Source organism: Ptychodera flava, chromosome 11 (genome assembly GCF_041260155.1).
Source record: "Ptychodera flava strain L36383 chromosome 11, AS_Pfla_20210202, whole genome shotgun sequence".
Lineage (NCBI taxonomy): Eukaryota > Metazoa > Hemichordata > Enteropneusta > Ptychoderidae > Ptychodera > Ptychodera flava.
In genome coordinates, this window is record NC_091938.1 from 28,078,741 (window position 1) to 28,102,897 (window position 24,157).

The following is a 24,157-nucleotide window of genomic DNA, read 5'->3' on the forward strand; positions in this document are numbered from 1 at the left end:
ATATAGTTATATGTGTACATATATATATATATATATATATATATATATATATATATATATATATATATATATATATATATAATTACAACGGTACAATGAAGATTTGTTTCCTGCCCTTATTGCTAATGACAGTTATACTGATGCTTCCCTTCCTGCCATGCGTTACCTTACAAAAAGTTATGTGAATAAACCTAAGCGAAGAAACAGAAATAATCCCAGACAAAGGAGACAGAGAATCGCCGATGTAAACGGATATACGTTCCCATCGCCGCACCTACAATTACGTTGAATATTAAGAGTAGACTCGGTTGTTTGTACAAGTAATACGTGTTTACGTCTTTACTGTAAGGTAATCATTATATATATATATATATATATATATATATATATATATATATATATATATATATATATATATATATATATATATATATATATATATATATATATAAGGATACATTGGATTATAGTTCTGCACGTTCGGAAGTCGATCGTGTGATTTCCGACGCGGTGCCCGAGAATTTTAGATGCACAGAAAAGCAGCAAAAAAAATTCAAGTATGTTCATCGGCAAAGATAATCTTATCTCGAGTCCCGTAATCCACGGGAATGACACGCAGGAACTAAAATTGTTACTATTGAACTTACATAAGTCAGTAGGCTTGGCTTGCGGGATTTCCAGTTGATACGGAATAGCTGTATACCTAGCCAAGAAACCAGTGCTATCCTCAGACATCTGTTCACCTTTGAATTCCATGTACAATATTGATGAAGGGGAGATAACAGGACTAGGCATTTCATCTCCGCATAAAGTTCGTAATAAGTATGCATCGTCAGCCGTCCGTGAAGCGTAAACTTTCACAAAGTCATGCTCACAGCTTCTATCCCCAACATTGAAATCAATGAACTCCAGCAAAATGACGTCACCTTCTGCCACTTCAATACTCCAACTACATATGGCATTCGATTGATATGGATGGGGATATCCAGACGATTTGAAATATCCACATTTTGAATTGGCGTATATGTGACGTTTACATTCCGACATATCCATTCCATAGCCTTGGCAATCTAAATATATTGATAGTATTTTAAGTAACTATACAATGTGAACCGAGAGTAGATGCCTCTGACATACCTTCTACATCAAAGTCACTTCATCTAGTATTAATACAATTTATGTCAATGTCCCTATGTAGATGGAAAGATAAGCAAAAAGCTGATTTGGTAAAAAAACTAGGTCAGTCCATAATAAAATAAAATAATAAAAAGATAACGCGTGAAATTGCCACCAAACTTGTGCCCAAACAACCAAAACCTGGTCACTTCTACGGCTTACCAAAGATTCACAAAAGCGGAATACCGCTGCGACCAATTGTCCCCCAGTGTGAGGCTTTGACAACACCTCTTGCCAAGTATGTAGATTTTATCCTCCAACCAATCGTTCAATCACTGCCATCTTTCCTGAAAGACACAACTCATCATCTCCAAGACATCCAAAATATATTCGTTCCAGACAATTACAGACTGGTTACCATGGATGTTGTCTCCCTTTACTCAAACATACCCCACCAATACGGAATTACAGCTGTGAAGGAGGCACTCAGAGAGCATAACATTTCAACGCCCAATCCTGATCTCATTGCAGAAATGTTAGAATTTATTCTGACGAAAAATTTCTTCCAGTTCAACAATGAATATTTCCTTCAACTACAAGGTACAGCCATGGGAACAAAAGTAGCACCTGCCTATGCAAATATCGTCATGGGCAAACTTGAAAGAGATATCCTCACGAGCACTCCGAAGAAACCACAAAAATAGAAAAGATTCATAGATGACGTCCGTTTTCTCTGGCCGCACACCACTGATGAACTCATACAATTTTACACCTTCTGCAATAACATACATGAAACTCTAAAATTCACCATCGACCACAGCAACAGCGAATTGCCATTCCTTGACACCGTTGTGATCATACTTAACAATCAGATAGAAACAAAGGTTTACAGCAAACCCACTGTTAAACACGCATATCTGATGCCATCATCATGTCACCCAAGACACATTTTCAAATCCATCCCATATTGTCGAGCTTTAAGGTACATACGAATATGTTCGAATGATGATCTCTATAATGCAGATGCCATCAAACTTCAAGGGCACTTTGCAGTACGAAACTACAAAACATCTACCATCAGAACAGCCATCGCCAAGGCCCAAAGTATTGATCGAGGAGAACTCATCAATTACCATAACAAAAGAAGTGACAACACCAGATGTGTACCACTCATTATCGCCTTTCGCCCAGCACTTCCCAGTATCTCCGACATTGTCACGAAACACTGGAGCATTCTACAAACAAACAGACTTGCCAAGGAAACATTCACGTCAACACCTGTAATTGCCTACCGACAACCGCCAAACTTGAAAAAGATGATACTCAAATCCAAACTTCACCCCGGCGCCAAGATAAACGAAGAAGGACACTCTACCCCCTGCATCAATGCCAATTTTGCAAATACATGTTTACAACAAGACAAGAAATCACAAATAAATCCCTTAAAATAATTAGGACCATGGACTGCAACACACGAAATTTGATTTATCTCATTACCTGTTTCAAATGCAACAAACTATACGTCGGGGAGACCAAGAGACAACTACGAACACGTATTTACGAACACATGTACAATATAAAAAACATAAATGCACAGTAGTCGCCCAACTTTCTAATCAAAATAACCACTGCATTGAAAATTTTCAATTTTCCGGTATCTGTAAAGTTTTTTCAGGGAAAACCGCCATCAGAAAGCAATTAGTACTCAAAATTATACACCCTTGCCCCGAATGGACTCAACAAAAAGGACTGGTAACTTTCTTTTATAAGCTAGGCAGTCCCTCCAATGTTAGCACTCAGCAAGCGACTCTCTTCCCATGATTCCATAAGCTTTCGATCAAAAACTAGGACCACAAGTGTTCCGAGCACTTTACCTGTAAGTAATTTTTATTCTCTTCAACTCCCCTCAAAAGTTTTACTTTGGCTAAGGAAGCATTTTACGTACTACGACTCTTTTTAACCCATTTCCATCGTCTTTTTATTCCAATGTTCTGTATTTTTTATCATTGCCGACTGTGTTTTTATTCATTTTAGATTCCTTAAGAAGGTCCCTTTGAAGGACCGAAACGTCGAATAAATGATTTTATCTGCCACTTGAAACCAGAGTCTTGCCTTCCTATCAAACCCAAAAAGCTGATGGCAAAATTTTGTCAAAGACGGATATTGAAGATTTATAGTTAAGGATAGGTTAAGTCAGCGATTGAAACGTTTTTGAAAATGTTTTACTTGAGCGTTGGATCAAATTAACCCTTTGATCTTTGAGTAATTTTTGTGAAAGATTTTCTGTAGCGTGATTGTTTATGGGAGAGAGAAGGAGCTATGCTTTTGAAAGTTGGCTGTGGAGCGAATGCAAGTGCAACTACGTGAAACGACCAATGCAGCAGTTTCTATAAATTGTCCTCAATTATATTGAATGTTAATTAGTAAGCAGGAATAAAACATGGAATGTAATAGTGTTTCCGCTTTACAAATGTGTAGACAAAATTATCAGATAAGTAGTTTGAGGCATCATACACTCCACAGCAAGATGAACGGCAACTAAATAAAGTACTTTGAAAGACGGCTCATTTATGTGATGCTGTTATGTTCGTGCTGTTATTACCTAAAAGGTTTTAAGTAAATGTGAGTAGCGCAAATGATGGTGATAGCAAGAGTGTAAGAGATAAAAACCGTGTACAATCAAGAAAATACCTCTTGTCTGATATGAAGCAGTGAACCCTGTTCCAGAAGTAGTTTGATCCGACGAAAAGACGATAGTCAACTCATTGGACAGGGATGAAAGGAGTGGAATGTGAGATCCACAAAATATATCCATGAGGTCTATATCGTTGACGTCTGAGCCGTTATATAAGGCAACGTAGCTGGCACAATGTCTTTGGCCGACACCACTGTGACTACTTGGGACGTCAAAAGAGTCAAACCTAACATGAATGTATTGGGCAGATGGTGCGAGAATTGTCCATTTGCAGAAAGTGTCCGGGTAGTAATAAAGATCTCCGGTTAAATAATTTGTAGAATAAATGGAACCAGTTGTGCTACTCAGGGTTCGGGGAGATCCGCACCCAGAACAGTCACCATCCTCGCAGTCTACAACCGAAATTAAAGTTGAGATTACATCAGATGAAACAACATTTATCAAAAATTATTAAAAATCACTTTCCCTTTGCTATTTACGGCGTAACCATGATACTAAAGTGAAGTGGAAATACACGAACGATCAACGTGCCTATAATTTCCTAAGAATTGAGGGAACAATAGATTTACATTTAGAGTCTTGATATTCCTTGGCTTACAAAATGTGGTCAATTTTCACCGACGCTAAGGGAATCCGATTGAAAAGGAATGAAATCTTTCTTTAAAAGTCGAAACGTCATAAAACATCTGACTACTTGTTCTCCACTACAATTCCAAAAATATTATTCGGCAGCATGATAGTTTTTCCGTCAGGTAAGTATGAGTTTTAAAATGCGGGAGTTTGATATTCTTAATACTTGTAGAACAGTAAAGTTTTTTTAATGGTCAACTATATAGCGTTTGCGTAGTTTCATGATTGTAAAGATCGTCATTTCTAAAATCAAAATATTTTATGTTGTGCTTTCTGTATTTAAGAAGTTTATAGCTTACAATTTTTCAGTATTGGTTGTATAGGTAGTGTAATGGCACCCTTCATATCCTCGACGGACACTGTTTGTCCCTTTTGTAACACCGAGTCTATTACAGCTCTACCCATATTGGTAGTAGGGCATTCGGGGCACTGGAAACAGGCATCACTTGTAGTGCTGAGATGACACGACGATTCACACATTAACCCTGTGAAAATGTGAAGGTGATATAGGTTAATGTCGTGTTAGGGCAAACGAGTCTAGATGGGACATTAAGTAAATAATAAATTGTTGTGGAACAGTTTGCTCTCTATTAGTGTTATATGTTCGGTATAAGGCTTAAAAATATCATGTGAATATGTCTACTCTTGAAGAGACTTTACATAATCATACGGCTAGTTTTCAATCGGATTCGAACCCACAACATACGGCATCAGTCGCCTAATCAATATACGTACCGAGAAAATCTCCAGGTTGGAATGATAGGATATCTTCTGTCGGTAGTTGAAAGGTGAAAATATCAGCTATAACATTACTCAGTTGTATATGACTCTGTCCAATCAACTCAAAATGATTGTCCTCGTGACGACGATAAATACCAGGACGTAGAATTAAGGACGTTCCATTTGCCCATGAAGCATTTATTTCCCATGCTTTGATTTTACCTGCACATGGAAATTTCACTGATCTGTCGATGAAAACAACTGGACCAGTCTGGTTGATGGAATAAGTGTGGCCTTTCTTCTCCAAACCAATATATGAGGGACAATGCAGAACATCTGAAATTGTTCAGAAGTTTTAGCAATAGCCTAGTATTCAACTTTAAAATTATCTTGATAACATAAAACAATTTTTGATTTAGCGTACTAATCTTACGATCCGTATTTCCTCATATATATGGAGAGAGAGAGAGAGAGAGAGAGAGAGAGAGAGAGAGAGAGAGAGAGAGAGAGAGAGAGAGAGAGAGAGAGAGAGAGAGAGACTTGCCTGTCGGTAAAAATACCAGCTGGAACACGTTTTGCAAATACATGTCATCATTTGTAAGTGCTACTGTTATAAGGTTGCCAGTACCATAGACAATCTGAAACATAAGCAATCAGTCGATCAATCTATCAATGAGATTTGTTCTCAGGAAATAAATTGAAAGAGTGATGCACTCAGGGACTCGTATTGTCACAACACATGTAAACAAACAACACAGTCGTTCAAAATAATTATAACATGCAAATAAATAAATAAATAAATAAATAAATAAATAAATAAATAAATAAATAAATAAATAAATAAATAAATAAATAATGTGATCGTTTGACCAAAATGTGTTTCAATTTTCTTTTCTTTTATTTTACTGATTTAATTGAGCGTTATTTGCAAAAAAGTACAATTCATCTTTAACTTTTTAATAAAATCAACCCTTTATATTTGAGTGCGAGAATATGTATTTATGCCGTAGGCCTCTCTATCTAAGCCATTGTGTAACCTTAACTGTACCTATCAACTCAATCGTGTGCAGGGAATGGTAACTCTCACGTAAGTATATGATTTATCTGCTTTTCTTGAAGCGAACACAGTTTTGATATGTACATACTTGACATGTACAATTCTTCATTCTCATATTTCTCGATGTACCTGATCTTCGTACATTACAAAATTTGTTTAGCTTTTTGTTAAAAAATAACAGGATGATCAGACCAAAGTGCCCACTCCATACATGATTGTCTCTAATTTGATCATTTTTCCTTGGAATTTACACGTGGGCTAATGTCATAGCGATGTCTGTCTGTCTGTCTGTGTGTGTGTGTGTGTGTGTGTGTGTGTGTGTGTGTGTGTGTGTGTCTGTTTACACGATAACTCAAAAACGCCTGAACAGATTCAAGTCAGATTTAGTACACAGGTACCGTATGCTACTTGCAAAAAGTGATTAGATTTTTGTGAGTGTGGCTTGTATATTAATGAAGTTATGCAATATCAATTTTTTCCGTACAATGGTTTCCCTATGGAGACGGTAATGACAAAGTAGACATATATAAGAAATACTGCGCAAAAATTCATGAAACTTTTCACAGATGACGATCTCGGAACAATTATCTGCTCATTTGCATATATAATGAACTTTTGTTATTAGTGACACATAACTCAGACATTCCAGCACTCAACTTGATGATACGTGCAAGAAATATAGATCTGATATATATCTAATTATACTTAGAAGCATTAGGCAGTGTCAAGTTAATAAATAGCTCATTTGCATATTTTATGAAGTTTTATAATTTGTCATATTACTCGGATATAAATGCACCAAATTTAATGAATTCTGCTGCGGATACTGATCTGACTGATATCTAACTGTGGCGTAAAGCATTTAATAGTGTCAAGTTAATTGAGGGTTCATTTGCATATTTAATGAACTTCGTAATTAGGTATATTACTCTCTAATTACGGCAATCAAGTCAGTGAAATCTTGTACAGATATTGATATGATAAATATCTAATTGTACTGACAAGCATTTGGCAGTGTCACGTTACCAAATAGCTCATTTGCATATTTTATGAAGTTTTGTAAGTAGTCATATAACTCCGAAATAACTGGACCAAATGTGATGAAATCTGCTGCAGATACTGATCCGACAGATAGCTAATTGTGGTGTAAAGCATTTAGCTGTTTGAAGTTAAGTAAGGTTCGTTTGCATATTTAATGAACTTTGTAATTAGTGATATTACTCCAAAATTACAGCATTATATTTGATGAAACTTACTACCGATATCGTTCTGATAAATATTTAATTGTACTGAGAAGCATTTGGCGTGTCAAGTTAATAATTAGCAAATTTACATATTAAATAAAGTTTTGTAATTAGTGATTTAACTCTGAGAGTACTGTGCGAAAGTCGCTGAAACCTGCTCCATATAATAATATAAGAGATATCTGATTGTTCTTATTACAAGCCTAACACAGATGTCGATTATATTGGTATAAGTTGGGTTTATTGACAGGAATATTGAAAAACATAAAAAAATAAATCCTCGTCAGAGATAGCTACTCTGGCAGTAGACCTTATGCACATTTAGTCTTATCAGAAGTCTGTCTTCCGGGTCGTTTGCTCAATTAAACTGCTCTGAGAATATACAATGTCTGTCTTTGTTCTTGTGTTTTGGTTAGTGATTATCCTGAGGTCTGCAAATGTTGCGTAACATCTCCTTGCTTGTTGAGAGAGGTCAAAGGTGTCTGATAAATGTCAATACATGTCGAGTCACCAGCAGTCAATTTCAATGCTTGATAAATAAGTTTGTAATTTTGTGAAACTCAAAGTCATTCCTTCCACTCAAGGGTCACATTAGTATGTCAAATTGTTCTGTAAGTATGCTAAAATTTTCTAGTCTCTTTACTGACTATTAATGAACCTGTTGTGAAACACATGAGCATATTCAGTTCATATCTGGTTATAAAAATCATTTCGACATTGACGGCTGCACATATTAACTGGTTGTTGTAAAGATTTAGTCTGGTGCCGAAGTACAAAACCCAAAAATTTCGGCCCCACAATGGTTCTTGGTGGTTTCTGTATCTTCAAAGCCTACTGAATCAGGATCTGCATTATGCCACCTTGGCACCCTTTGGCCTTTTTAGCTCACGTGTGTGAACACGCGGGCTAATGTCATAGCGGTGTCTGTGAGCATATTCAGTTCATATCTGGTCTATATATTCAAGATGGCCGCCAAGATGACCGCCAAAACATGAAAATGGTAATATCCCAGCCCTATGAAATGCTATCAAAGTGATTTTGGTGTCACTTGCCAGGTAAACAGGGCCAAGGAATTCATTTCTTTCATTGCCGAACATGTGCAACTCTTAATTTGCATAAAAATCCAAGATGGCTGCCAAAATGACCTCCAAAAAAGGTAAAATGCCATATCTCACCTCCACGAGAAGCTGTTGGAGTCATTGTGGTCTCCTTTGCCAGGTTAATGGGGTTAAGAAACTCATATCTTTCATTGCCTGACATATACAACCCTTAATTTGCATAAAAATCCAAGATTGCTGCCAAAACGATCTCCAAAACAGTTAAAATGTCATATCTCAGCTCAATGAGAAGCTATTGGAGTCATTTTGGTATCCTTTGCCAGGAATATTGGGTCAAGCAAGTCATATCTTTCACTAGCTGACATGTACAACCCTTAATTATCATAAAATTTGCATGAAAATACCTGTTTCAGTGTGTAACCAGTCATATCTCAATACATATCTCAATACACTATGCCACTGATTTTAGTGTCTTTCGGTATGTTTACGGGTCAAAGAATTGGTATCTATGATTATTTTTGCTGTAAAATCAACCATGAAAATCTGAAATTGATACTTACAATCCAAGATGATTGCTAAGCTGATTTCCACAACAAATACCAAGGTATATCTGAGCTGAAATTGCATCCTAGAGACTAATATATTAAGGGTTAAAGGATGAAGGATAAGTTTCTCTCGTTATATAAAGTGTAAAAATATTTCATTGAAAGCCAAAATGACCATCCAATATCAACTATGGCCACACAAATGGATGCCACAAAAACACTGAGTCGTATCTTAACCAACCAAGCATTTTTGAGACCTATTTTGTTGTGTTTGGTCAGGTTTTATTAGTCGCAGGGTTTTATTACTTCTTTTCTGAGCTGGAAAAATCTAATGGAGGGATTTTATCCAGCATAGCTGCTATAATGGTTGCCTAAAACATTACACCATATCTTAATTTATCCAGCATCTTCGACACAAGGTTGTATGTGTTTGACTCCGTTCGAGAGATCATGGAATTCATTTTCGTCCATATTATTGTCAAGCCATCCATTCACATCCACCTGCACATCCATAAGGAATGAATTTATGCACTTCTGAAGGGGCTCGTTAGCCTTCACTAATAGTTAAAGTGCAAAGTGATTTGACTGATTCATCTTTCAGCCAAAGTTAAGTGAAGTAAAGTAAGCCTTTATTGAAGTCGTATCCCAATTGGAATCTTAAGAATAAAGTAAAAAGAAGGTTTTGCAAAGTCAACGACAAAATAGTATTAAATAAAAGAGAAATATGAATATCTATATACGGATATTACATGTTCATCAATATTTTCCTTTTTTCATTTTTTCTTGTAAATTTATATAATATGTGTGTGCCAGTTGTTATGCCCGTTATTTTTAGAAGCAGTTTTAGTGCGTTGCGGCTCCAATGGCTAGCATGTAGGCCACTGCTCCAAAACAAGACAAAGCATGGGCACCTAGCAGTTGTGGCTCTTTGTATGCATACATTTTGGTTGTTGGTATGTTTCTTATCGTAGTCCAATAAAAGCTTGTACAAGCCATCAAAACAGTACCGGTTAGTCTTCAATCCATCTTTTGGAGAAGTGGTGTGATAGGAAACACATCAACACTGTTATGTACTTTTGGTTTCATTGCAAGACACGAGGAAAATGCACATGCTCATCAGTATTGACCTTTAATGTCAGGTAGTGGATTTGAACTAGTGACGAAGATTGGTTTCGGAGGAGGAAAGTGTCTTTATGTTTAATTATAAAAACAACAACAATGTAATTAAATATTGGGTAATTGTACTGCAATGAAACTGTTCACAGTGCTTTGGATGGATGTCAAGCGCAAGATATCCATTTCCTTGATGCCCCTACGGATGACCCTATCGCTGAAACTATAAAATTGTTTGCAGCATGACGGTTGCAAAGCTAAGGGTAAATCTTTAGAGGGATTACATGAAATCTTTTCGTCAAAAGTAGAAAAGACAAGAATCTTTCTTGTCGAAAAAGAATAATATAATTCATGTAAATGGATGGCTTGACAATTTATATGGACGAAAATGAATTCCATGATCTCTCAAACGGCTCAAACACATACAACCTTGTGTCGAAGATGCTGGATAAATTAAGATATGGTGTAATGTTTTAGGCAACCATTATAGCAGCTATGCTGGATAAAATCCCTCTATTAGAAGTAAGATTTTTCCAGCTCAGAAAACAAGTAATGAAAACCCTGCGACCAATAAAACCTGACCAAACACAACAAAATAGGTCTCAAGAATGCTTGGTTGGTTAAGATACGACTAAATGTTTTTGTGGCATCCATTTGTGTGGCCATAGTTGATATTGGGTGGTCATTTTGGCTTTCAATGAAATATTTTACATTTTATATAACGAAAAAAACTTATCCTTCAGCCTGAACCCCTAATGAACAGTGGTTTCAATCGGGTTCGAACTCACAACGTACGGTACCCAGTCACCCAGTGGAGAAGCCACAGTATTAGTCTCTAGGATGCAATTTCAGCTAAGATATACCTTGATATTTGTTGTGGAAACCAGCTTGGCAGCCATCTTGGATTGTTAGTTCAATTTCAGATTTTCATAGTTGATTTTACAGCAAATATAACTAAAGATAACGATTCTTTGACCCGTAAAACATGGTGAAAGACACCAAAAGCAGTGGCAAAGTGTATTGAGATATGACTTGTTACATACTGACACAGGCATTCGGGCGGCCATTTTGAATTTTTATGCAAATTAAGGGTTGTACATGTCAGCTAGTGAAAGATATGACTTGCTTGACCTAATATACCTGGCAAAGGATACCAAAATGACTCCAACAGCTTCTCATTGAGCTGAGATATGAGATTTTGATATTTTAACTATTTTTGGAGGTCGTTTTGGCAGCCATCTTGGTTTTTTTATGCAAATTAAGAGTTATGCATGTCAGGCAATGAAAGATATGGGTTCCTTAACCCCATTTACCTGGCAAAGGAGACTACAATGACTCCAAAGCTTCTCATGGAGCTGAGATATGGCATTTTACCTGTTTTGGAGGTCATTTTGGCAGCTATCTTGGATTTTTATGCAATTTAAGAGTTGCACATGTTCGGCAATGAGAGAAATGAATTCCTTGGCCCTGTTTACCTGGCAAATGACACTAAAATCACTTTGATAACATTTCATAGAGCTGAGATATTACCATTTTCATGTTTTGGCGGCCATCTTGGCGGCCATCTTGAATATATTAAAATGCCCAAGGGTGCCAGGGTGGCATCATGCAGATCATGATTCAGTAGGCTTTGAAGATACAGAAACCACCAAGAACCATTGCGGGGCCAAATTTTTCTGGTTCGACCAAAAATCAGGGTTTCGCACCAGACCAATTTTAACGCTGATTTTTCGCACTGTTGTTGTGTTAATTTACTTGTTATTATAACGGTAGACTTCTATTTGGTCTTTTCATAATTGACGCGGCTGAGGTCGATGTGCATTTTCTCAGTGTCCGTTGTCAAAAACGGAAACTTAAATTTACCTCTTGTGGATTAGTGGTATCTCCGCACACAGCTGCAAGTTTATCATCCCCTGAGTCAGATTTGTCGTACACTTCAAGTACATCGATATCACAACGTGGTGGTGCACATTCCCCGACAAGAGAGTAGTACTCAATGACTACTTTGATGGTATTTCCTGCAGAGTATGGAAAACAAGGCCTGATAATTCATCCAAGGACATACCATTGAGGACATCTCTTCAGTGGACAAGATGATCTCAAATGAAATATGAGGATCAGGGTCGATACTTGTGATCCTTCATGGTTAATTTGTTCATTTTGTAACTACAACTCACAAAGTGTGGTAAGTAGACCATAATATAAGATTAATACAGATGGCGACTCGACGATAACAAAGACTGCATCGATGCTATCTCCATTACAAAATTTGAAAGCTAACAAGTGCAGAAATATTCTCTGCGAGTAAATTTTACAAATAAAATGGTCAATGTGAAAATCGTACTGTCATAAGTCACCAATCGGGACCACGGTGATTGTAGAAAACGGGTGTCGAAAATATGGAGTTGTGCACACCTTTTGGAACCTTGACGGTCCATTGACATCGTTCACGCCAGGAAAATAGATAGCTGACCAAGCCAATGTCTCTCACAGTCAGATCCAATACTTCATCAAAGCCACACTTGGAAAGATACACTGTTAGAAGAGTAAATATTACTTGTCACTATATTTGTTGAACTCATCTATTTTTGCTTATTAAGTTGCGAGTGTAAAATCGCATATACCATTGTGAACAAGACTTTGAGAGACGTACAAGTTATTGTTAGAGTTGTTGATTTGTATCATATTCACCTACGTCCATCTCTTCTGGCTTCTTAATTACATGCTTCTTTGCACCATTCTCTTTATTGTCTATCAAAAGTATCGTTCATAGGATGAAACTAAAATCAAATAATATGGACACTGTCGCAGTCTTCTCAAATGTTACAGTTATATACTGTACTATAGGATTCAAGTAGGTTTAATTTTTTCCTGACTATCACATTAAAGTTTAACTATAACAGTATCAATATTGTCAAAATATCATTTGTTGACATTGTATTACTGGAATATAATGTCCATAAATGTACTAGGCAATCGAGAATTGCACACTAGTAACGCAACGTCGAAATGTGATGTTGGCGAATGAATCACCCTAGCGTGTAAGGTTGTTTACCATTACGTTGAAGAAATGTAAATATTAGATGATAGACTTCATGAGTAGCAGACCAAGTATGTTGCTTTCATCTTATATAAGAATTTATAACACGCCACATGCTCATTCCGTGTCGCGATTCGCCAGAATACGTCACGTGACGAGAAAATAGATACGTCTAGTCCCCACCGGATCGACAAAAGTGACGTCAGAGGGTATTTCCCTAGGGAAATAGTCCTGACCAAATTTGGAAAAGTGTCCGGTCACGTGACCGTAGTGTCGTCTGCAGCTTTGCAACAATGGCGGGTGACTAGAAGTTGATGTGGGTCCGGGATAGGTGACGACACATTCTCTAAAACAGATTTTCCATTTTCCAACATTCTACCAGCGTAGTAGGAACTTAAATACTCATCGACGGAAAAGATTAAGGTGCAACTAAGGATGTCGCTAGGTATGCTTAGAATATTTTTTGAAAGAAAGTGGTACTACGTACTACTGAAAGTGCTGTGGAAACATCGCCCAGTAAACTTGTCACAATGGATTGTTGCGGTGCAAAATATCAAAACACGTATCATTAAAAACTATATAACAGTACAACATGAGCATGTGGTGTGTTATAAAACACCTATAGCCCGGTCTTTATTCGGGCTATAGCGCTCGTCTATTACCCCTCGTGGCCGTGTGTTACCAGAAACACATCGCTATACCCCTCGGCCTACGGCCTCGGGGAATAGCGATGAGTTAATGGTAACGCACGGCACCTCTGGCTAATAGACGGTCGCTATAGCCCTCATGACCAGGCAATAGGTGTTTAATATACACTGTGTTAATTTAAATACAAGAATATTAATTGTACAATTAGATGACTTATAAAAGTGTTTGTAGAGAAAAAAGAAATCATCATCAGTAAAAAAGATATGAATTGCATTAAAACAGTTAAGGTTCTATTTGATATGTGGTCGTTTTTGATATGTATAAGTCCTCATCATTTAATCAAGGCCTATTTGATATTGATGACTGGATTAGATGTTTATCTTAACTTGGTTTCTGTTACACGAATGAAGCAATCCTTCATTTTTTAAACAACCTAAGACAGACAGACAGACAGACAGACAGACAGACAGACAGACATGAATAAGGCGGAAATCCAACTCAAGGCATGCCTGGACAACGAAAAGCACCTTAACAGAAACTGAAATCAAATTAATATACACATCACTCCAATCAGCTGACAGACATACATTAAAAAATTCTCTTTCGAAAGATTCGAAGGAATGGAATGTTTTCTGGCATTTGTTGTATATTGTAACAGACTTCACTTTAATTTAAAGGGATAGTAGCTGTAACTTTTGACAATATTTTCACTATTTTTGTTGCACGTCGCGAACTATTCACATGAATAAGCATAGTGAATCACAGTTCAACTCTGGTTCAATATGGCGTCCACACCACAGCGCAAGCGACCAGTGGGTCGACCGAACAATGTATCTGTCATTCACATTGACAAATGGAAATATAACTGACAGTTTGGCAATATCCAATCCTTATCAGTCAGGACCCTTGAACATTTCGAAAATCACTGAAAATTTACAAACGTCAGAGACCAAATTAAGTTGCGGGTAGCTCTGCGTAGCAGGGTTTTTTTTTACCAGCGTTTTACGGCCTCCCACGAACGCTTCCCTCGCATAGAGAGAGAAAAGTAGGCTTTGCGTAAGGTTACAGGCGCGGCTGAGCACATCGTGTACCTAGGCGAGGTGGGTGTGCTCGAAAACGAAGATCAATGCAAGTTTTGGATTCAAAATCGGCCGTTTTCGGCGGAGAAACTGCGCGTGGTTTTGTATATAGCAGTCTGCAGGGATGTGGTGGGAGGCCGTAAAACGCCGGTAACACTCAGCCCTGCTACGCAGAGCTAAGTTGTGGGTAACTGGGTAAAATGTGGTCACATATGTAAATAAATTCTTCGCATGACTTATTATTGCTTGCAGTAATGATGTCTCTTTTCACTTGCGAAATAACCTTATTTCTGTAACCATGCATGTACACTTGTGTTGTTTGTTTTCATATTCAAATATTGGTGATGCTCGCGACGAAAGTAAATTTTTATAAGAATGCCCCCCCCCAAAAAACAAACAAACAAACAAAAAACATGCATTTAAAAATAGACTGAAATAGGAAATACTGACGATGGAAATGTCTAAAGTACGAAAGCGGACGGCTGTACACTGAACGATCATTGATGGTGACCCGGGCCCCGCGTCCGAGCTCGCGAACTCTCACTGCTCACTGTACTTGTAGTGGTCTCTGTAGAAGAAACATTGTGGCACGATTGAATTTATTCGTTTGGTATTTAGGAAACGTAACCAGTATTAGCAAATGTAATGACTCAACTACAAATACAGCAAAAATTTTGCTCAAAAAATAATTCCTGCGGATCATGTAGGTCAATGTCAAACATACCAGTAGTACATGAGACGGTATAGCACCGTTGGGTAAGTTAGGGGGTCTTTTTCCCATCACCTTGGAGACGTACTTTATTTCACATGCTAGGGGGCCTGATTTGTATACCACATATAAACATGGAGTATCTTCAGGGCCCGTGGCATTCGGCGCGATCGAGTGTCTGTCTGAAGTCAGCTAGTTTCAGTGCAGCAGTGCCGACCACAATAACAATGGATGACGAGTTGGATAATCTCTCTCTCTGACAAATTCTCAGTTGGCTGCCGCGTAACACTGTAAGTATTATTATCGATTTATTACGAGTGTGACGGTAGATCAGTCTGAGCATGCGTGAGGCTTACAACATTACGTCATTACCTTAGCCTTTAGTCCCTCGCGCGCGGCCGGCCAGATTTGACAGATTTTATCGTTCACTGGCAGAGTTCCAAAATCTAGATACTTTGTATCAAAGAGTGTTTCCTTTTAGGGTTGACTTTGACAATGAGTGTTTCCGTTTAGGGTTTAATCTTGGCAAATATGGACATGATCCGCCCAAAGTTTATAAATAGAGGTCAAATTATGAACTCTGGGTGCACTCAAGACCTTTGACACGGAGGTTAACCCAACCCCTTTTTAAGGTAAATTGTAGCTTGTGTCTTTGTTAGCTTAGCTTCATTAGTAATGCTAGAATAAGTCAAAATGTTCATCGAAAAGACGTGCTTCGTGTACATATTAATTTGCTGGTCGCTTTCTTGCAGTAATCACTTAAGTTTTTCCAGCGCAGACAGCGAAAACAAGGAGTGAACCGGTGCACTGTTGTATATTCGTTTGTCGTTGATTTTCTGTGTGTTGATTTTTGTGGGGTTTTTTTTGTGTACGTGTGTGTGTGTGTGTGTCGTGCGGGGGTTGTCTGATGCATTGAAGTGACATTGTTTTACGCTCATAATGCTGCCTGCATGTGATAAAATTGACGTAAGCTCCTTTCTTTCGAGAAATGTCTGTCTTATGTGTATTTTTTAATCTAATTTTATTTGTACAGAAGCTAACCATGGACGCCGAGTGGGATGACCTGTCGCTGACAGATTCCCAGTGGGATACCGTGTTTGCCTCCGTCGACGCTGCTGCAGAACAACACTATGAAAATAATGTGAGTATGTGTTTATTTATCTACTGACGTATTCCCTTGTGCGTTGTGGTTGATTTTGTGAACCTGTGTGTTTGTCGGGCAGGGTTACCCGATGTGTCGAAGTGACATTGTTGTGCTCACAATGCTGTCTACAGGTGATAAAATTGTTTCGAATTTCTGATTAACGTTTGTTCAGTGTGCGTTCATGGACACTGTCACTGATTTGTGCAGTGTGACCTAGATCATGCTGCCTGCATGTGATAAAATTGACGCAAACTCCTTTCTTTCGAGGAACGTCGGTCTTATGTGTATTTTTTATTTAATTGTATTTGTACAGAATGTAACCACGGATGTCGAGTGGGAAGAGATGTCTCTGACAGATTCCCAGTTGGATACCGTGTTTGCCGCCGCCGCCGCCGCTGAAGACCAACACTATGAAAATAATGTGAGTGTGTGTTTATTTATCTACTGACGTATTCCCTGTGCGTTATGGTTGATTTTGTGCATGTGTTTGTCAGGCAGGGTTGCCCGATGTGTCGAAGTGACAATGCTATCTACGGGTGATAAAATTGTTTCGAATTTCTGATTAACGTTTGTTCAGTGTGCGTACGGTCATTGACACACTGAGTAGTGTAGTGTGACCCAGATCAAGTGTTTGTAAACACAACATAGACGGAGGAGTCTTGCCTGTATAGAGATAGATATGTACACTGAGGTACTACACTGTTGATTGTATGTCTATCTATGGATTCAGCAATTATGTGGTGACCTGCTGATATTTAAGATAAACCGGTGTTCAGTCCAACCGTTCAGAGTAAACACAATATTCTTTGTTCTATTTATTCTTTATCAGTATTTTGTGTGTGTCTCTGTTTTCATAAGAGTGGTCGCAGTATACAAATTTTTTATTTATTTTTTAATTTTTACTCATTCATATTGTACTGATTGTAATTACCTTTATCCCCTCTTTAGGACCTCAATGACTCTGTATGTGTGGATGATGATGATGATGATGATGATGATGATGATGGTGAAGATAAAGTGGTCAATCGAGATCAATTGCGGTAAGTTATAATTTTCTACTTGCTCATTTCATGTGATAGAAAAAGAGTAAACTGTATTTCTTGACTAATGTATGTCCTGTATGTTGTGAACAATATAGTAATGTTTTAAAGTTTTCATTCATGGTGCACCATTTCTGTAAAATTATTATTTTTTCTTACTTTTGTTTTATTTTTATTTATAGACAAACAACAGCTAAGCCAAAGAAGCAATACATCAGGCTGAGGAAAAATCTTGTTATGGTCAAGACAGCGTGGGATTTTCCTTGGGAAGAAGAAACCAACAGCAGTGAAGAAAACGGTACTTTGGGGTCAACATCAACATTAACTGGTAGTAGTAGTAGTTGTAATAGTAGCAGTAGTTATAATTCTCATAGCAGTTGTAATAGTAGCAATAGTTATAATTCTCATAGCAGTGACAGTCATAGTTCCCATGATAGTGATAGTGATAGTACTGATAGTCATTATAGTGATAGTTCTAGTTGTCAAAGCGAAGATATTTATAGTTGTTATAGTGATCATAGCCAAATCACAGAAAGCGAGGATAATATTGCCACACAGGATTTCAATGTAAAGTTAAAAGACCTCCTACACTCCTACATTCCTCATTCCCCCTCAAATATTCAAGATACTCAGTGTTCATCAAATTCTTCTGTCCCCATGAATACCCAAGAATTTAATACCAAATGGCAGGCCCTCCTCTCAAATAATCATCTGCCTTCCACACAAAGTTCTTCCCCCTCATCACATCCAACACGTCAGATTGGCGGGGGGTCAACTGATGACCTGCCGTCAGAAGATTCGCCATCAGATGAAGACAGCGGCGCAAAGTATTACAGCATCATACGTGTCCGTGAACGACAAGTGAAGAAATTCAATGCTACAGCTCATGACTACGAGATACAATTCAATGACATCCAACCGGTGCGTGGTTTCGTGCAAGTGATGGTTGTGCTACAAGATGTCTTTGAGAGTATTATTAGCCGACTCACCCATGGCATCTCTCCCAGGGACAGAGTACGCATTACACTTGAAAGTCCGTCCCTTCCCTATCAAATCTGGTTACCTTTTTCCCCTGTTCAAGAACTGACTGTGGACAGAGTGTTGGGCGAAATTGAACGTGTACTGCAGTCCTATGAAGAATTCACCCTAGATGACAGTGTTCATATCAACTTCATTCATGTGCACATGCCTGTTGGGACGGGAAAGAGGTGGGGATGGAGACCTGTCAACATAGCCCGTCGCCTCCGACTGATGAGAAGTATCATTCGCATCACTAACACCGATGAATTATGCTGTGCACGAGCTATAGTGACAGCAACAGCCCACATCAACCGTAACAGTGATCCAGGATGGGACAATGTGCGAACGGGACGACCAGAGCAGAAAAGACGAGCATCCGAACTCATTGCCAAAGCAGGTATTTCATCAGGGCCATGTGGACATGAAGAACTTGACAAATTACAAGCTGTCCTTCCATCCTATCGAATCCATGTTATTTCAGATGAGACGTTGGGTTCACTTGCTTATCAGGGAAAGGCCACCGCTGAACACAATATTTACCTGTACCATCATAACAATCACTATGATGTCATCACATCAATGCCTGCATTTCTACAGAGAAACTATTACTGTCACCACTGTCACAAAGGGTACCAAAAAAGCATGATCACATCTGTGAAGTTTTCTGCAAGTGTTGCCATGTTCCATCTGTATGTCCAGCAACAGATAATCAGGTCTACTGCAAAGATTGTCATCGCTACTTTCAAAGTCAACAATGCTTCAACAACCATAAAACACCTGGTCCCCTCGCTCAATATGCAACATGTCAAATCATTCGTCGCTGCAATTTGTGTGGTGTAACCATCAATTGGGAAAACAGAAAGAAAGATGATGACCACAATTGTGGTGAAAAATACTGCAGAGTATGTAGACGGTACCAAGACAGTGACCATTTATGCTACATCCAGCCCATCCACGTGAAAAAGAAGAAGAAGTCCACCAGAGATAGTATTCATGACGATGATGTTGACTTATTCGACTTTGAAGCTGAAGAAGGAGAAGAAGAAAGCAGTGAAGAAGAGATGAAGTACTATTTCTTCGATTTTGAATGTACCCAAGATGAGGGCGTCCATGTACCCAACTTGTGCATTGTCCAGTCTGAGTCATGTTCAGAGCAAGTGTTCAACGGTCCCAACACCAAGCAAGAGTTTTGCGATTGGGCCCTCACAGAAGAAAATGCCATCAGTACTTTCATCGCACACAATCTACAAGGTTATGAAGGACAATTCATACTGCAATACTGCCATGAGAACAACGTCCAACCTGAAGTCCTTCTCAATGGAACCAAAATCATGCGCATCTACATCCCCCACTTAAACATCAAGTTCATTGACTCTTATAATTTCCTACCTGTGGCTTTGGCTCAACTTCCCGACATGTTTGAGCTGAATGAACTGCACAAAGGCTACTTCCCCCATTTCTTCAATACAGCAGAGAATCAAGTTACGTCGGTCCTCTCCCCGATTCCAGATACTACGTTCCTGATGGCATGAAACAGCATGCGAGAGAGAAATTCCTAAAGTGGTATGAAGATGAAAGATTGAAAAACCGCCCTTTCAACCTGAGACAAGAGCTTGAAGACTACTGCAGAAGTGATGTAGACATCCTGAGGAGAAGTTGTTTGAAATTTCAAGACATGTTCAAACAACAGAATGGTGTGGATCCGTTCAGAGATTGTGTGACCATCGCATCAGCCTGCAATGTCGTTTTACGCAAGAATTTTCTCAAGAAAGATACCATCGGGGTCATTCCAGACCATGGTTACATCCAACGAAGAAATCAATCTGTCATTGCATTGCAGTGGTTAGAGTGGATTACATTCAAGAATGATGTCAACATTCAACACGTCCACAATGGAGGTGAGAAGAAAATTGACCGCTATTGGGTAGATGGTTATGACGAAGAAAGCAACACAGTGTATGAGATGCACGGTTGCTACTACCATGGCTGTCCTCGATGCTATGAAGACCATGACATTGTCAACACTAAAGTCGAGAAGACGATGGCAGACCTTTACCAAAGTACCCAAGATAAGATGCGATTTCTACGTTGCCATGGCTTTAGAGTGATTGAAAAGTGGGAGTGTGACTTCAAGAAAGAAATTCATGAAAACCAAGAACTGCAAGAATTCGTCAAGTCACTTGACCTACAGGAGCCCCTTCATCCACGAGACGCATTCTTTGGCGGTAGAACCAATGCCACTACACTATACCACGAATGTGTTGATGATGAAGAAATTCACTACGTGGATTTCACAAGCCTCTACCCCTACGTCAACAAGTACTGTAAGTACCCTATCAAACATCCGAAAGTCCGCACCAAGAACATTGTACTCCCCGTTCAATCATACTTTGGTCTGGCGAAATGTCGAGTTCTGCCTCCTCGAAAACTCTACTTTCCTGTTCTCCCCCTCCGAGTGGAAAAGAAGCTGATGTTTCCCCTTTGCAGAAGTTGTGCAGACACCAAACAACAGTCACCATGTGAGCATAATGACGAACAGCGGTCCTTTGTGGGAACTTGGACAACACCTGAATTAGCCAAAGCTGTCGAGAAGGGGTACAAGATCATCAAAGTGTTTGAGGTATGGCACTACAGAGAAAGAGAAGTGTACAACACAGAATCGCACACAGGTGGGCTCTTTACCGATTACATCAACACTTTCTTAAAGTTGAAACAAGAGAGTAGTGGTTGGCCTTCATGGTGTCAGACAGAAGATGACCAAGATCGGTACATCCGTGAGTACTTTGACAGAGAGGGAATCCTTCTTGACAAGACGAAGATTCACCGAAATCCAGGCCAACGAGCATTGGCAAAACTAATGCTGAATTCTATGTGGGGCAAGTTTGCACAACGCAACAACTTTCCACAGCTGCAGTATATCAAAGAACCTTCAGAACTCTTCCGCCTGCTTACAAGTGAACAACACATTGTCAACAACTTGTCTTTCGTCAATGACGACATGGTTGCTGTTCAACATACGCTTCGGGATGAATTTGTCGAGGGGGCTGTAAACACCAATGTTGTTATTGCTGCATTTACCACTGCCTATGCTCGTCTGAAATTGTACGATCTCCTTGAAGCCATTGGTGAACGGGTCTTGTACTTCGACACTGATTCAGTCATCTTTGTCAGCAAACCAGACCAGTATGAACCACCTCTTGGTGATTACTTGGGTGATCTCACCAACGAACTGGATCCTCCCAACAATTTCATCACCAAGTTCGTGTCAGGGGGAGCTAAAAACTACGCCTTCTGTCTAGCACAGCCCGACAGGAAAGGTAACACCACTCTGTGTAAAGTCAGGGGAATCACCTTAAATTACCGCAACAGCTTAGACGTCAACTTTGATGCCATCACTCGTCTTGTCACCACCTGTCCAACATCAACCATCACCGTGAATGACCCCGTCAAAATCCAACGTGTTGGATGTAATGTAGTATCTAAAAGTGAAAGTAAAAAGTATGCCCTAGTTTATGATAAAAGAGCTCTGATTGGAAATTACAAAACTCTTCCCTACGGTTATTAAAACTGTACATTGTATTTGAAATCCCCCCCTCAAGAAATATCAATTAATGAATGTCACAAAATATTTGGCAAATGTTTTCTAGTATTTCAAAACATTGTGTTATCAAACTAGTTTGGAATGCTTTGTCAGAAAAAAGGTATTGTATTTTGCAATTCAAGAGGTTTTAAAGATCTGATTTAAAGAAAATTTTAAGAATTGTAAATGTTTATACTTAGGCATGAACTTGTTGTATTTTAGTATTGCATTTCAAGTTGTTTGAGGAGGATAATGTAAAGAATTTTAGTGAAGCTGTTTTCACAATGCTCGTGTGTTTCAGCAATCGATGAATCTATTGTATAAATCCTATTCAAAACAAAAAAAAATGTCAAACTTGTGATCTTGTATACAGGTAGTTTTGGCAATTTAAAGAAAAAAGAAATCTGATCATTCTGTTTATTAGAGTTGTAAATTTCATTCATTTTTAAAGTCCTGTAATGTACGTGTTTGAATTTTTGAGAAAAGAAGTTTTGAAATGAAATTTTGCAAATGAAAGAGAAAAGAATGTACATTTTACTCCATGAAACTTTAGATATTGACTTTGGATTTGTTTTCGCGTTTTTTGAGAGAGAGAGTTCAAATAATCTGTAGATCTCAACTTTCATCTTTAAAAACTTTTTATATGTGAACCAAACAAAAGTTCCTGATTAATCTTTTTGTAAAGTAATAAACTGACATCAATTGAGTTTATTTTAAATGATTCAGAGGCTGGTTTGAATTTATTCGTGAGTGTTTATGTGTAAACATTTGTTGAGTGAGGAAGTATGTTTGTTTGTGTATGTGTGTGTGTCCCCTTGCCCCGAAGGCCAAAAAGTGGGCCCTACTGCCCCGAGGGCCACCTAGGAAGATCGGTCTTTGTCGATGAATGAGATCACACTTTCCCTGTTTATGGACTCCTTCCACCCGTCTTGACCCTTTGAAGGCCCCTTAGCCCCTCGGGCCTTATTTTGCCCTCCCTCTGTCAAGAAATGAGAACATCCTTTCTAGTATAAGCTCGTACCATTTTAGAGTAAGGCTCATTTGACGTGATGGGTCTCATTCTGCAAACACTCTTGAAGCTGATCATCAATAATCGAGATTTCTCCAATCCTATGTTCTTCCTGTATTTGTGTGTGCTGCCATACATCATCTATGGTAAATTTTCAAAAGGAAGCCAGTCTCATGTTATGAAAACATTGATCTGAGTGGAGAGATTGACTAAAAGGAAATCAACCAAAAAAGTCACATCATGGTGAAGATCAAGTTGGTCAACTTGGTATACCATGCCACGAATGCGAAAGAACTGTCCTTACCCTGGTTGTCATGCAAAACATCTCGTAAGACTGGCAAATCATCTCACACAAGTGCATAATATTGAAGATAAAGTTGAAAGACAGAGATTTTTGAAACTGGCCAGACAATCTGACACTCATCAATTGATGTGCCAGTTGATACGAATCGTTCGTCTACTGTCTGAACAACATCAATCAAGTCAATCATGGATGCAAGACTACAACATCCATTCACTGCTCTCATATGTGGACCCACACAGTCAGGCAAAACCGAATTCGTCAAACGACTGCTGAAGGAATGGGAAACTATGATTTTTCCATCTCCTGAGCGTATTGTCTGGTGCTATGGAGAATATCAACCTGCCTATACGGAACTGGCTGCCCTTGTCCCTAGCATTCATTTTGTTGAAGGCACTCCTGAAGAGTT

The 24,157-nt window shown here is 38.6% G+C and overlaps 3 protein-coding genes across 3 annotated transcripts in view; 2 read left to right on the top strand and 1 right to left on the bottom strand.

The window, feature by feature from the left end:
- Positions 1-177: 177 nt before the first annotated feature.
- LOC139144460 (cubilin-like) overlaps positions 178-24,157 on the bottom strand; it is a 33,589-nt gene continuing 9,609 nt past the window's right edge. The window contains exons 3-10 of the mRNA XM_070715160.1: positions 12,594-12,713; positions 12,042-12,196; positions 5,706-5,799; positions 5,384-5,497; positions 4,741-4,926; positions 3,808-4,203; positions 459-1,070; positions 178-191 (exon numbers count right to left, since the gene is read on the bottom strand). Coding sequence (XP_070571261.1) covers positions 178-191; positions 459-1,070; positions 3,808-4,203; positions 4,741-4,926; positions 5,384-5,497; positions 5,706-5,799; positions 12,042-12,196; positions 12,594-12,713 — 1,691 coding nt within the window. The remainder of the gene's footprint in view (positions 192-458; positions 1,071-3,807; positions 4,204-4,740; positions 4,927-5,383; positions 5,498-5,705; positions 5,800-12,041; positions 12,197-12,593; positions 12,714-24,157) is intronic.
- LOC139143999 (uncharacterized) lies at positions 16,669-20,334 on the top strand. Its single transcript, XM_070714637.1, has 4 exons — positions 16,669-16,795; positions 17,112-17,219; positions 17,747-17,838; positions 18,021-20,334. Exons 1-4 carry the CDS (start codon positions 16,697-16,699, stop codon positions 19,696-19,698), a joined length of 1,977 nt encoding a protein of 658 aa, XP_070570738.1. The 5' UTR covers positions 16,669-16,696; the 3' UTR covers positions 19,699-20,334.
- Positions 20,387-22,423, top strand: LOC139144461 (uncharacterized). Its single transcript, XM_070715161.1, has one exon. It carries the CDS (start codon positions 20,387-20,389, stop codon positions 22,421-22,423), a length of 2,037 nt encoding a protein of 678 aa, XP_070571262.1.